The sequence below is a fragment of the Hypanus sabinus genome, chromosome 6 (genome assembly GCF_030144855.1).
Source record: "Hypanus sabinus isolate sHypSab1 chromosome 6, sHypSab1.hap1, whole genome shotgun sequence".
NCBI lineage: Eukaryota > Metazoa > Chordata > Chondrichthyes > Myliobatiformes > Dasyatidae > Hypanus > Hypanus sabinus.
In genome coordinates, this window is record NC_082711.1 from 148,916,423 (window position 1) to 148,931,970 (window position 15,548).

Sequence of the window (15,548 nt, forward strand, 5' to 3'; positions counted from 1 at the left end):
TCTGTAGTGACTTCTAAAGGATGTTAAATCAAAATTTAACCAAGTTGATGTAAAGCAGTCCAAGTGCACACACTCAGTGAATTTAAAAATAAATATAGCAACCATACCACTATGAATTCTGGTCCTGTTGGGACCCTGAGATTTTATGATCTTGATGGGATTGTAATGCTAGTAGGGTTCTGCGAAGTCTTGTTTCACATTGGCATTTGGGAGAGTTCATCCCTTCTCATTTCCCTGAGGAAATTCAATACCAGTATCTTCCTTTTTGTTTCTACGTATATAAAACCTAAAAATATACAAAGCTAAGCCTTGGCTTCAGAGTGGAAGAGAAAAAGAGAAAGAAGTTGAGATTGAGCTGATCAGAGCTGTTTATGACCCAATCATGTATATAAATCCGTTGGTGAGGCTGGGATGTGTCAGCCTGGGGAACTGAAAATAGAAGCATAAAGAGAAAACAATAGGGATGGAGAAAAAGTTACAATTACCCCCAAAAATCTGCTGTCTGTTTGTATACTACCAGTCTTCATACTGTTCCATATGCATAACCTTGTATTTAGGCATGTTGACACTAGCTATTGTGAAAACTGTTCATTATGCATCACCTTGTAGACTCTAGCTGGTGTGAAATTTTAATGCGACATCTACCTGCTGGGAACTCATCATGTGCATAATTGCATAGTGACTATCAGTGTGATCTTCTATCATGTAAGGCATCACAACCAAACCGATTTGTCTTTGCTAGGTTTGTGTAATCTAATGGCGAATCTCCGCTTGGGTGCACACCAAAACAGTAGCTTTCAGAAGCAAGTCTGTATCCTCCCTAATCTGACATGTCGAACTTTACCTCTCTTATCTTCAAAGACCAATTTTCTTTTTTCTCGGGTGTTACCTATAAATATGCAAATATCGTGAGTTGAGATATTCCCTGTGCCAAAGCATTCCCTATTCCAGACATTCTCTGTATAGGAAATTATCTCATGACTCACCAACAATTTTGAATCAATAACACTCATCACTAGTTGTCCAACCATTCCACCATGGCTGACACGTCATCCCTCTCAATCGCTGTCTCCTGCCTTCTCCCCATAACCTTTGACTCCCTGACTAGTCAAGAACGTATCAGCCACCACTTTAATTATACTCAAGGACTTGACCTCCTGAGCCATCTGCAACAATGAATTCCATAGATTCAACACCCTTTACTAAAGAAATTTTTTCTCATCTCTATTCTAAATGGACTTTCCTCTATACCGAAGCTGTGTCCTCTGGTGCTAGACTCACCCAATATAGGAAACACCTCCTCTCCACAGCCACTCTATCTAGGCCATTCAATGTTCGATATGTCTCAATGAGATCATCACCCCTTCCCCATTCTTCTAAACTCCAGTGAGTACTAGTCCAGAGACATCAAATGCTCCTCATACATTTAACATTTTCATTCCTGGAATCATTCTTGTGAATCTCCTCTATACTCTGTCCAATGGCAGCACAGTATTTCTTAGACAAGGGGCCCAACACTGTTCCCAATATTCCAAGTGCAGTCTGACCAATCCCTTATAAAGCTGTAGCATTACATCCTTGCTCTTATATCCCAGTCCTCTCAAAATGAATGCTAGCATTGCATTTATCTTCCTTACCACCAACTCAACCTCAAGTTAACTTCTAGGGAATCTTGCACAACAACTCCCAAGACTCTTTGCACCTCTGATTTTTGAATTTTCTCCCCATTTGGAAAATAGTCTATGCTCTTATTCCTTCTACCAAAGTGCATGATTATCCACTTGCCTACATTACAATCCATCTGCCACGTCTTTGCCCATTCTCCCAAATTGTCGAAGTCCTTCTGCAGACTTTCTGGCTCCTCAACACCACCTCCACCTATCTTTGTGTTGTCTGTAAACTTGGCTAAAGTTTGCAGAAGTCAAAGCTGCATAGCCTGATAGATAAGTAATTAACAGGATATTTACTGGCCTTCACCAATTCAAAGTTCAAAGCAAAGTAATTATCAAAGTACACAACAGTGTACAGCATACCACCATATACCATCCTGAGATTTACTTTCTTGCAGGCATTCACAGTTGATACACAGAAATACAATGGAAACCATGAAAAATTGTACACAAAGATGGGCAAACAGCCATTAGGCAAAAGAAGACAAACTGTGGAAATACAAAAGAATTAAAATAATAATTAATATTGGGAAAATAAGGTAGATTCCTTGAAAGTGAGCCTATTCAAGTCAACTTAAGTCAAGTTGCTTTTATTGTCATTTCAACCAAACTGCTGGTACAGTACACAGTAAAAACGAAACAATATTCCTCCAGGACCATGGTGCTACATGAAACAATACAAAACTACACTAGACTATGTAAAACAACACAAAACTACATTAAACTTCAGACCTACACGGGGCTACATAAAATGCACATAACAGTGCAATAATTAATAAACAAGACAATAGGCATAGTAAAGGGCAAATTACAATATAATAATAAATTATGTAAATGTAAACAATGTAAACAATATTTTAACAGGAATTGAGAAGGAAATGGGCAAATATTGTAGAGGGAGTGGAGTGGTGCTCAGTTGAGTGTATGTTTGTGTGTAAGTTGGTGTCAGACTAGACTCTAGGAATTGAGGAGTCTAATTGGTTGTGGAATCAGTTTAGTGTTGAAGTGAATGAAGCTATCCATGCTCCAGGAACACTGAGCTCCAGCTCTCACCATAGCCCAGTCCAGACGGGTACAGAGTTGAATCCCAGAGGTGAGGTGAGAGTGTCGCCAGGTTTGGACATGGCCCAAGTGCAGAATGTGAGACACCGAAGCAGGCCGATAGTTCACAGACTTTAATGCGAACTGTGTAAAAGGGAAAAGAAAACAATAAATGCTAGGCCAAACAGGGCCGTTAAATAAAACTCTCAAATAGAAAATGAAGCCTACACTGCGGCTGAAAAGAGCAACTAAGAATAAAATGAATGCTGCTAGTCTTCAGAGTCAACTGACTCGACAGTCCAATTTCTCAAGCAAGGCAGAATGCAACTAGGCAACGAAGCATTGCTGTGTCCAAGTCTCGACAAATACTACGATGGAATGAATGAAGTTAAATGCTCTCACAATGAAATGATACTGCGCATATTCAGGAGAGCAATTGCTGTATCTGCTGCGCTGCCGAATCTGTGGTTGTGACAGAGAGTGACTGCTCATAAGATCAAGGCAGCGTTTGACCAAGTGTGGCAATAAGGAAGTCTGATACTGTTACTATCAAATAATATCAACTGGAAAATATAGTTAGTGTTATACTACAAAAGGAAGATGGTGTATTTGTCAGGGATCAATTATTCCAGTCCCAACTCCAAGAATCCAAGATGGCAGCACGACGCAGCTTACAGCGGCCACTCCAGAGCTGATTATCTGTTATTTGTGAAGGGGGGTGCCGTGCGCAATCATAATCAGATGATGGACGTGGGAGCACGGAGGAACATCTGGAAATCTCCAGGAAGACCTTCTTCGTTGCTGCTGCTGCTGTGAGGTCCGGGTCTCTGCTGGGAAGAACAGGCCCCCAGTCCTTGGGATTGTGTCGCCGATGGCCGTTTGCGGGGGCGTCTTAATATGCTCGGCAGAGGATGGTGCTCGGAGAAGCTGTGCTGGAGGGGATGGTTGGAGGCTCAGAGGTTCGACGGACTCAGAGTCTGCTGCGGTCGGAGTACTTTCAGTGTGTGCTGCCTCTGCGAGGCTGAGTCGGGCAGTGCCATGTAAGTCCATAGCAGGGGTACTCCCTTCTGCCGACTGCGTGGGATGATGAGTCTTTCGGGACCCTGAGGACTTGTGGAAACTGTGTGGTGGTTTCTTTTGAACTTATAGTCTTTTAACATCTTTGGACTATTTTTACTGTGCCCATGGTCTTTTTTTTATCAATTATGTTATTGTTTGCACTGTTGTAACTATATGTTGTAATTATGTGGTTTTGTGCAGGTCTTGCAGCTTTAGTTTTTGGTCTTGTTTTGTCTGGTGGGATTGGAGCTCCTTTCCGGGGAACGCGCTAAGATTGTAGCACGATATTAATATCCAGCAGCCTCTCCGGACTCTGGATTGGTGATTGCCAAACATTATGTGGATTTTCTGGTGTAGTCTGTTTTGTCATGTGCTTTTGTGATATCATTTTGGAGGAACATTGTCTCATTTTTTAACTGCATTGCATTTGTGGTTTCTAAATGACAATAAACTGAATCTGAATCTGAACTCATCACCTCAGGAGTTCCATAGGGCAGAGTACTAGACCCAACAAACTTATGTAGCATCATCAATGACCTTTCTAGATCATAAGATCTGAGTGGGGATGGTCGCCAATAATTATACAATGGTCAACTGAATTTGCACTCATTGGTAGGTGAAGCAGGCTATGGCAGCTCTGCAACATGACCTGTTCAAAGTCTTGTTATATACTAAGTGGCAAAGGAAATAAATGCCACTAAAGTGCCACACAATGGCCATCACCAACTACAGAGCATAACAACCTACTCTTAACATAAGTAGTAATACCATCAAGCAGTCACCCATCATTAATATCCTGTGGGTCACCACTGACCATAAACTAGACCAGCCATGTAACCACTGTGGTTACAAGAGAAGATCAGAGCTTGAGTATCTTGCATTGAGTGACTCACCTCCTGATCCCTACACTTTCCCCACTGCAAGATGGAATAATCTCCACTTCCATGGATGAGCCCAGTTACAACAACTTCCATGAAGCTCAACATCATCCAGACCAATGCAACCAACTAGATAAGCATCCTTGTGTACTGTCAACAATACATGCCAAGGCTACCCCAATGGCATCTGATGGACTCATGACCACTACCGGCAAGAAAGAAAAGGGCAGCAGGTGCAGGTGAAAACCACCCTCCTCCTGGTTTCTCTCCAAGTTGCACAGTTTGCTTGCCCTCAGTTGGAATTTTGACTCCTCGTTGTCACTGGGTCTAAATCCTGGAAATCCCTCCCCAGCAACACGGTGTAAGTATGTTCACAAAAAGAACTAGCTGTTCAAGAACGTAGCATTTATATGGCCGCAATAAATGCTGACCTTGCCAGTATTAGCCAAAATTTAATTAAACGACATTGTGAGAGCTCAAATGATTTGATATGTTAAAAAGCAATATTTCTGGTGGCACACTCTCAAATCTGCTCACACCACACAGGGTGAAGTGTGCTTTGGATGTATGGGTTGAAAAATGACAGTTGGAATTTAATACAGACAAGTGTGAGGGGTGCACTTTGGAAGGACAAACCTGGGTAGGACTTACACAGAGAGCGGTATGACTCTGAGGACTGTGGTAGGACACAAGAATCTGGGAATATTGATCTATAATTGCTTGAAAATGGTGGATAGAGCTATAAAGACAGCTTTTAGCACCTTGACCATAATTCAAAGAACTGAATACAGGAGTTGGGATGTTCCGGTGAATTTGTATGAGATGTCGGTGAGGCCTAATTTGGAGTCAAATGTGCAGTTCTAGTCACCTACCTACAGGAAAGTTAGCAATAAGATTGAAAGAGTGCAGAGAAAATGAACAAGGATGTTGCTGGGATTTGAGAACCTGAGTTACAGAGAAAGGTTGAATAGGCTTGGATATTTTTTTCCCCTGGAGTGTAAGAGAATGAGGGGAGATTTGATAGAGGTACATAATATAAAATTATGACAGGTATAGATATGGTAAATGCAAACAGGCTTTTTCCACTGAGGTTGAGTGAGCCTAGAATTAGAGGCCATGGGTTAAGGGTGAAAGGGGAACATGAGGGGGAGAGGGTAGTGAGAGTGTGAAACAAGCTGCCAGTGGAATGCTGGATACAGGTTCAATTTCAACATTTAAGAGAAATTTGAATTAGTACATGGATGGGAGAGGTATGGAGGACTATTATGGAGTGCAGGTCAATGAGACTAGGCAGAATAATAGTTAGGCACAAACTAGATGGATCGAAGGACCTGTTTCTGTGCTGTAGAGTTCTATGACTCTATGTCCCTATGCAGAACAATATGACAATTACTTGAATCTGAGTCTGAATACTGTGAGACTGGTCCAAGGAGCCAGAAATCAGGTGAGATTGTGTTTTAAATGTTTTATTTGAGAAGATATTGATGCATTGCAATTCTGATGCCTGCTAGATCATGCCTTACACAATTGTTTTTGTGTGTCGACCGGTAAACAAACACATTCAGGAAAAGCTGAGAAGCATGCAAAGCCTGATATTCACATTTGGAGATTCTTGTGTGAATAAAAAAGGTGTCCAAAAGTGCAACAGAAATTTGTTTATTTCTTTATTTACCAATACAGCATAGAATAAACCCATTGGGCCCTTTGAGCCATGTTGACTCAGCAACCCGCAACAACCCCAATTAACTCTAACCTAATTACGGGTCAACTTACAATGACCAGATAACCTACTCAGTAGGTCAATGAACTGTGGAAGGAAATTGCATTACCCGGGAAAAGCCCATGCATTCCACAGGAAGGATATACAGAGACTCCTTACAGGCAGCACCGCAATTGAACTCCAAACTCTGACATCTTGAGCTGTAATAATGCTGTGCTAACCACTACATTATTGTGGCACTGATGCACCATCAATCACTCCCGGAGACTGGAAGTGAACGATAGGCTTTTATTAGCAGCAAAAGGGAGCATGACATCTCGAAGACTGAGGGAGGAGCAGTGCCCCAATCCCCTTTATACAGGGGTCTGTGGGAGGAGCCACAGGAGCAGTCAGCAGAGGAGTGTGTCCGGACAGGTATACATAGTTTACCACAGGCACCCACTAGTTTTTCCAGTGCAAGTGCCTGGTATGGCTGAAGACCATATTCTGGGAGCTGCAGTGAAGTCAAAAGGTAAATATACTTCAAACATACTGCTTGGTCAGTTGTTATTTCTGCAGTGGCAATTATTACTTGCCATGGTGCTTAATTTGCTCAAAGAAAGGACAACTTTTACAGCTTGCAGATCCAAGGCCAAGAAAAACAAAAACAAAAAGGGTTTTCAATGCCAATTGAAAAAGACAACAGAAAGGTAAACCTTAAGGCTTTGAATGTGGCGACCCACTTCCTAGGGCACTCGAACCGGCTCACAAATAGCCAGCGCGCCGGCATAAAGGCCAGTCCCAAAAGGGCGCCAGGTCTGCTTCACCAACAAAGGGAAAAGCCCGCGCGGGACTGTAAATACGTGCCCCCTACAGCATCCATGCATGGGACAGGACTGTGAATATGTGCCCCCTACAGCATCCGCGCCCAGGGAGGGCGGGATCAGGGAGGCTTTAAAGCGAGGCCGCGAAGTTCAAATAAAATCTTTTTTTAACCACAGTTTACTGACTCCATGTCGTTATTTCAGCGCTGCATGTAGCACACTGCTACAGGAAGTTCATTTCAACAGTTAGTGAATGAGGTAAGAACAGAGATTGGTGAAAACATTCTGCAGGTCAGATGAGGCCCCCCTGTTGGCAGGAGTAAACCATGAATGTTGTGTTCCAGCTGTCTACATGATAAACAAGCCAAGGCAGAATGATACAGAGAGCAAGCTGTTGCCCATGTAGCAGGATTTCACCTCTACACAGCTGATGAATCCAAAGGAACGGCAGTGACCAATAAGAGTTTGGCAGCAGCGGTGTCGCAGGCAATGCCAGTCAGCATTGAACTCAACGTAGGACTGTCTAGGGACTATGGCTCCAGATTTCTCCTCAGGGTTTATTCCCGAAGCCTTCCCCATGAGTGGGTATAGCCACTAGGCAGTGGAGGTTTGAGATCAGAATTTTCCTTCTCCTCGATGAGCTGCCAGCCACGGCTGATGAGCCCCATCTGCCTGAAGGGACTGGTTTTAAGGCGCCAGTAACCCGTCTTTGCCCCTTCTCCTGTCGGTAGAAATGGTTCTGCCAGGGCTTAGTAGCTAAGCCACAGATGAAGGCCAGGAGCAGGAATTGATTGTCAGCGGCTATTTGAGGTGCAAACCATTGGCAGTATTTAATAGATTGTGTGAGCTTATCTCCACTACCACCCCCAGTTACAATAACCTTAAAGAAAACAGCTGGCAACTGTGGAAATGAAGTTAATGTTTTAGGTTAATGACCATTTGTCAGTCAGCGTGGTACTGTATAGTATCTATGTCACAGTATGAAACAGCAGCAGACAGATATAGCTATGAGTAGATCTTGATGCTGAAGCCAATTTCATGCAAAAGCTTGAGCTCAGACCATTCCCAGGGATGGTGCCAGATTATACGCAATTCTTTCCAATTCAGGTAATGGTGCTTCAGCCAATATATTATTTGTAGAAAAAGAACATGAAATGGATTTGGAAGAAGAAGTAAGGACAAACATTGAATACAAGAAAAGTGACATTCTCCTTGTTCATTATTTTAAGCTTAACAAGGTTTTCCTGCCAACGGCCCTGAAATGGAATGGTAATACATTTCAAAGCATTCCGTTTCAAATGGAAAAGTGGCGGCATTTGTCAGAATGGTTGAGGGATAGCATTCCAACTGGTGAAGGAAGACATAGTGACCTCAGCATGAGCTCAGATGATTGCCAAGGATGGTGCCGGGTCATAAGTAATTCTTTCCAGCTCTAGTCACCGTATCGTATTAGAAAAAGAACATGAAATGGATGTAGAGCAAGAGGCAAGGACAGACAATGAATACAGGAAAGGTGAAGCAAGCAGAGCTCTGATTTATTATGAGAAGCTTGCTTGAAGAGGATTTCCAGCTAACAACCCCACAGTAGCAGATTTTCTGCAGTGGAATAATTATAAATTTCAAAGTATTCTGTTTCAAATGAAAATGTTGAGAGGTTTGTCAGATTGGTTGACAAAGCTTTCAAGAAGCCCATGTTTCATGGATATTCAAAATTCAGCATGAAGCATTTGTTAGACAGTCTCCTGCTGTAGTATAGGACAACTTTGTACATGCCACAGGGTATAACACAACAGAACTCCGGATGAAGAAATGATTTCAAAAACACTTGCACTTTGTTCAACCAGAATTAACTTCTGGAGATGAACCTACACAGTTAATTAAATATGTCAGCATAACACTAATTTGAAAAAAAAACTGTTTCAAGAAAAGCAAGAGTCAGGGGCAGGAGTTAAGTGTAGTCGATATTACTAAGCAGAAGGTGCTTAGTTATTGGAAAGGTCTGGAGGTGGATAAGGACCCTGGGCTGGACATACTAAATCCAAAGGTTCTGAAAGAGATCACTAAAAAGATTATAGAAGTATTAATAGTGATCTTTCAAGAATCACTAGATTTTGGAATGGTTCCAGTGAAATGGAAAATCGCAAATGGGAGGGAGGCAAAAATTGAAAATTATAGGCCTATTGACCTGATTTCAGTGTTGACAAGATGTTAGAGTCCATATTTAAGGATGAGGTTTTGGGGTACTTGGATGCAGGTGATGAATAGGCCGAAATCAGTATAATTTTCTTCAGGGAAAATCTTACCTGCTAAATCTGTTGGAACAATAAGCAAGGTTGACAAAGGAGAGTCAATGCATGTTGTTTACTACAATTTTCAGAAGACCTTTGATAAGGTGCCGCACATGAGGCTGTTAACAAGATAGGAGTCTATAGCAGGGACAGAAGACTGGCTATGGACTCCTATGCTCTGGCAGAAGGCAAAGAATAGGAATTAAGTGGGTCTTTGTTGGTTGACTGCTACTAACTAGTAATGTTCACCAGGGGTCTTTTTTGAATGTACTTCTTTTTTTGTTATATGTTAACGATATAAATGACAAAATTGGTGGCTTTGTAGCCAAGTCTGATACAAACACAGGTGGAGGTTAGATAGTGTTGAGGAAAGAGGGAGTATGCTGCAGGACTTAGGTTGGGAGAATGGGAAAAACAAGTGATAGATGGAATACAGCCTAGGCAAGTGTATGGTCGTGCACTTTGGTTGAAAGAATAAAGACAAACTGTTTTCTAAATGGGAAGAGATATGAGAAATCGGAGGTGCAAAGGGACTTGGGAGTCCTAGTGCAGGATTCTCTAAAGGCTAACTTGCAGGTTGTGCCGGTAGTTAGCAAAGCAAATGCAATGTCAGCATTGATTTTGAGGGGAGTAGAATCAAAGGAAAGACACAATGCTGAAGCTTTATAATCAGTTAGTCGGACCACATTTGGAACATTGTGAGCAGCTGTGAGCCCCATATCTAAAGAAAGGTGTACTGGCAAAGGTTTATGAAAATGATACGTTGACCTTATGAAAAAAGGTCAACGTATGAGGAGTGTTTGATGTTTCTGGGCCCGTACTCTCTGAAGCTTAGAAGAATGAGGGGGGATCTTTTTAAAATTTATCAAATATTGAAAGATTTAGTGGATGAAGAGAGGATTTTTCCAGTAGTGGGAGAGTGCAAGATTGATTGTGATGGTATCGGGTTTGCAGACCTTGACATTTTAAATTCAAATGAAAACCTGAAACCCTAACCGATATGAATAGTCACAAGTACCATCAATAAAGGGAACTACCCAATTTTGAAAGACTAGTTCATTTCCCTCTTTATTCTCCACAGCAAGTTTAGCTGCCAATACCCTAGTTAAACAGTGTGTGTCCCCTCCCTACCAAGGAGAAGATAGTTCCATCTAACAGAGCTGTATAAACACAGTTAATTTATTTTCAGTGGTACACATTTAAATTCAAACATTCTTAAAACAAGTTTAAAACTCACGGAGGATTTCTGTCTTATATACGATTTTAAAATTGCATGCCATTTCTAAGCAAAGCATTTCCAAAACACAGGTGCAGTTCCTATAAGCTAAATAGACATACCCATGAGTTACAGATGAAACAATCGTCTGTCACAGGAATCAAAGGCAAAGGAATAGATTCAAATTCACTCCGTGTTTCTTTCATTCTTCTTCACCTTCCTAGAACATTCTTAAAAAGCCTGAACTGCTCTCTAACTTTATACTTTTTATTGCTACATCAATGACTTCATACACATGTGATATTCTTTCAGATACTTTTTAACACAAACTGTCTAAAAGCTTCTGGAGACAGAGATCCCAGGTACCCACAATTAATGCCATGAAGTTGACTCCCTGAATACACAAATCTTCCATCTTATTAATAAATCAGCTGTTGATATGCTAAGTAATATTATCTATCTGGTCTGCAAGCTTCCTTGAACTAACCAACTCAGCCAGTGGCGTCTAGTTTGAAACAAACCAAATTAAATAGTCCGTTGTTTTAAACTGTATCTCTTCAGCATTAGGCCAGGTGCTGTGGGGCATCCTCTGTCATAGATAGTGTATTTTTGCAATGCTGCCCTTTCATATTTGAACTGATTACTGCCTGCAGTCTACATTTTATGTATTGAAGACTGACTCCCATTTACAGCAAGCGGCTAAACAAACAATATTAGTTGGAAGTTAAACTTATTCAAAAACAACATTTTGATCTTCAAAAGAGTCAGCTGCTGCATTTAGAAAGCTGAGCTTAGTGAAAAAGCAAGGCTCCCTTGCAAAAAAGCAGTGAATATCCATCACAAGGCGAGAGGACACAGGCTCAAAATAAAAGGGTATCTCTTTCAAACAGATATGAAAAGGCATTTTTTTTTATTATTCAGAGGGTGGTGAGTCTGTGTAATTCATTGCCACAGATGGCTGTGGAGGCCAAGTCAATGGATATACTTGAGGCAGAAGTCTGTTGGTTCTTGATTACTAAGCATATCAGTTATGGAAAGAAATGTACAGTGCCAAGACAGTAGAGAGATGTACTGTGACTTTCCTCCAGTGTTCAATCAGAACACTGTAAGGAGTTGATTAGACACAGGAGACTGGAGATATTGGAATCTGGAGCAACAGACATGAAACTGGAGGAACTCAGACAGCTTCAGTGTAGGGAAATGGACAGAAGATATTTCAGGTTTGGGCCCTTCATCTGAAGACAAGAGAATGGGGTTAAGAGGATGCAAAAAATCAGCCATGATCAAATGGCAGGGCAGACACAATGGACATAATTCTGCTTCTGTGTTATATCATCTTGTGGTCTAATCCAACTTTCAAGTTAAGTTCAGTAAAGTGGGAGGTAAGAGCCACAGTAAAGATTTGTAGATATTTGTTTGAAATTGGTGATGGATTCTACAAAGTTCATATAGATGAACTGCTAGAGATAAAGCAAGTCAGGATGGTGAAGCAAATCATAACCACAGGATGCTGCGGTCCTGATAAAGGATCTCAGCCTACAATATTGGCTCTTTATTCCACTCCATAGACACCTGCTGAGTTCCTCCAGCATTGTGTGTGTGTTATTTGGGATGGTGAAGCGTAAAGTATTGGTTCAGTTGAATCCTATGTAGATTTCAGAAAGTATCAGTTTCAAGGAATTCTGACTAAGTAGTAAAACTTTTATCCATCTTACATCCAGAATGAAAGTCCAAAATGCCAAAAGGAAATTTAAAACTCCATTGAAACTAGTTCATATTTATAAATGTTTGATTACATGTATACATCAATGTTATTTGCTTTAGGAGAAGGGCAGCAAAGTGTAACATATCCTTTAGCGTGGAATTGCTACTTTCTTGAGTGCCCATGTATGTCTTCAAGCTGTGATTCTGTTTAGACAGAAGAGTCATGTGGTGTGTCTGCTTCTTAACAATGTAACATTGTCACAGGAATTCAGTCTGTCAGCTGAAAGACTCAATGTGTGTAAATAATTCAAGGATGCTATCTTGTCAATAAACCTTTCTTCTTTTGTCGTATTATTGTCTCAGTGCGTTCGTGAAGACAATTTGGCAATAACTAAGATACAGAAATATCACAACAGAGCTCCAGATCTCTCATTCAACTGTCTTATATAGTAGCATCTGTGCTTTATTTAAAGCCCACTATCCAGGCCCTCAAGGGAAAGATGTGAGTTTCAGCTGTTGGATGCTGACCTGTTTATTTAGCACCATGATCTCTGCAACCCTAATTCAGCAGCACAGTGGTATTGTACTCATAACGCTATTTGTGAATCTATGAAAAAATTGCCAACCTGATGTTGCAAATTCATTTTTAATGAGGTAAAAGGGAATGGGGTTTCTGAGCCGTGTGAGATCTTTGTGCTTTCATTGTTGTGGACATCTGCTGAAAGGTCAAAAGTTGGGAAATACAGCTTGTGAACACTTATGGGCCAATATCTGGTTTTGCTGATAATCATTGTATACCCACTGGTTCTGTACACCTGGTACTGCTAGCAAGTGATAATGACCAAATTAAATAGGCAGACTCCCGGTGATAGTATGTTGCTGATCAAGAGTTGAACGTTTTAACTGAGGGTGGAAAGTGACTTGGGGGTGGGGAGCAGGGTGAACTGATGTGAATGTTGGACAGCAACTCTGCTGAAGGGGCACAAAGATGCAAATATTGAAGATTCACAATTCAGATTCAGAATCAGGTGTGTGGTGATAAAAATACTAATCTACAATCAAAACAAAACAATTGCGACCTCAGAGTTGCGCCCCTCAGCTCCAATGAAGTGAATGTTTGAAGGAGTCAAATCCCTTATTTTGATCCTTTATTAGCAACTAACAAACATGCAATCCTGAAGTGATAGTAAGTGCCATTAAGTGGTCAACAAAGATATGCCTGCTGTTAGTCCCAGGCTACAAACTGCCAGGAAATAAGCAAGAGTATGGAACTTATTCCCTTCACTTTTACCATGCCTCCACTGAGTTACCATTGTAAAGGGGGTTTCTTCTTTTTTCTTTGTTACTGTGTATGTAATCAAAAGGGCTTCTTTGTTTTGTTAAAAGCAGGAATGCTCCTTTGTTGCGAGAGAGTGCTGGAAGCTTGTTTCGGTTAAAATTTACTGATAACGAGAATTGTATTCCTTTGTAAACCAAATGGGGATTAATGTTGTTCTTTCTTCTGAGTTTGTAAGCGGTTGTTGACGGGCTTTTGGGCAGATCGGCGTGAGGGGGTCGAGAGAGAGGACGCAATGCTGTAAACTGGGCGAGGAACAGACCCCAAGTGGGGGTCCGAGGCCAGGAGGTACTCCGAGGAGGGGGGATGAAGCTAGATGTGCTTGGTTGACCACTTCGGAGGGTCCTGAGCTGAGAGTCGAGGAGTTCGGAGGGGATCGAATGGTGGCCAGAAGACTTCAGTAATTGAGCTCCAACGGTTGTGCACGAAGTGGTTTGGACTTTGATAAGTTTGGCGTCTTTTCTTTATTTTTTTCTTCATATATACTGTATTGTTATTAATCACTTAATTATAGTAACCTTTATAAATTGTACTCATTTAATCACATATGGTGTACTGTCTGATTTTGGGCGAGGCGGGGACATCACACAGCATCCACACCAGCTGATTACCCAGTTTGGCGGGGCCGAAGGCTGCTTCCCCTAGACGAGACGAGAATGAGCTGAGCAAGCCTGAGGCGACCCAGGAGCAACTAACAAACATGTAATCCTGAAGTGATAGTAAGTGCCATTATTGGTCAACAAAGATATGCCCGCTGATGGTCCCAGGCTACAAACTGCCAGGAAATAAGCAAGAGTATGGAACTTATTCCCTTCACTTTTGCCAAGCCTCCACTGATACCATAATAAACGTGTCTTATATGGCATGAAATTTGTTGTAAAATGGAAGGCAAAGTACAGTTCAAATTTAATGGAGCTAAAAGATTAATAGTGTAAATCTCTGATTATTCATCACCCTATGGCACTTTACTGGGGCCATACAGATTTTCTGCATTGTAATACCCCATTCGTCTATGATGCTGAGATACATCCCAGGATACACTGGGACACATCATCAATGATGTAACCTTAGGTCGTTTCGGGTCTTTCAACATCGGCACTCTCACCCAAGTGACCCAGCCAGTGTTGATCAAGCCCTGGCTTGTGTCCCAGCAGCATTAATACACGGGTCACACCTCTTGCTCCATAGCCATCAGGAGACTTGCTCAGCAGCCTTTGTGATGGTCCTGATGGTTCTTTTCTTTGCAGCTCCACTAAAACCAAGGAGAGAGTAGATTCTGCAAAGTCTCTACACCCTACTTCTATAGGCCCATGTCGTGCCCACCTCCCCTTTCTCTGCCACTGCTCTACCAGCTCATGGTATTTGGCTTTCTTACATTCAAACCTTTGTTCTTTATACGTACCATGGGTTTCTAGTAACAAAACATATTCTGGAAGATTAGAACTAGAACTTAAATTTACAACAGCAAACAGCAGCCATGTTTTAACACTGCCATGCTTCCAGATCATTCTAACATTTCTGTGCATGCTCATAACTCTGTCCAATCACGTTCTGACACGTGATATCACCACACAATCCAGTCTTCCCAAGGCATTGTCAGTTCTACCATGACCACCTACTTCGAGGTTTCTGACAGAATAACAATGTCAGGCCTCAGGCATGATGATGCAATGAAAATAATTAACTTTTTTTTAAGATGATACATAACAGTATTATGAATTTTTCAGTGAATTTGATAAGTTTAAAGTAAGTGTAGGAAGCAAAACCAGGAGAGTTTAAATGGACAAGAAACAAGTCCCCAGAAAGTTAAAAGGGAGTGAGGAAAAAGAGTCT

General features: G+C 41.5%; 1 protein-coding gene across 2 annotated transcripts in view; it reads left to right on the forward strand.

The window, feature by feature from the left end:
- The window catches only part of caln1 (calneuron 1), a 444,094-nt gene that overhangs the window by 419,291 nt on the left and 9,255 nt on the right, over nt 1-15,548 (forward strand). Inside the window, exon 5 of one of the 2 annotated variants that reach the window (XM_059971403.1) lies at nt 13,700-13,702. The exons of the other annotated variant lie outside the window; for it this stretch is intronic. Within the exon in view, the coding sequence (XP_059827386.1) occupies nt 13,700-13,702 (3 nt within the window). The remainder of the gene's footprint in view (nt 1-13,699; nt 13,703-15,548) is intronic. 2 annotated transcript variants of the gene reach the window in all.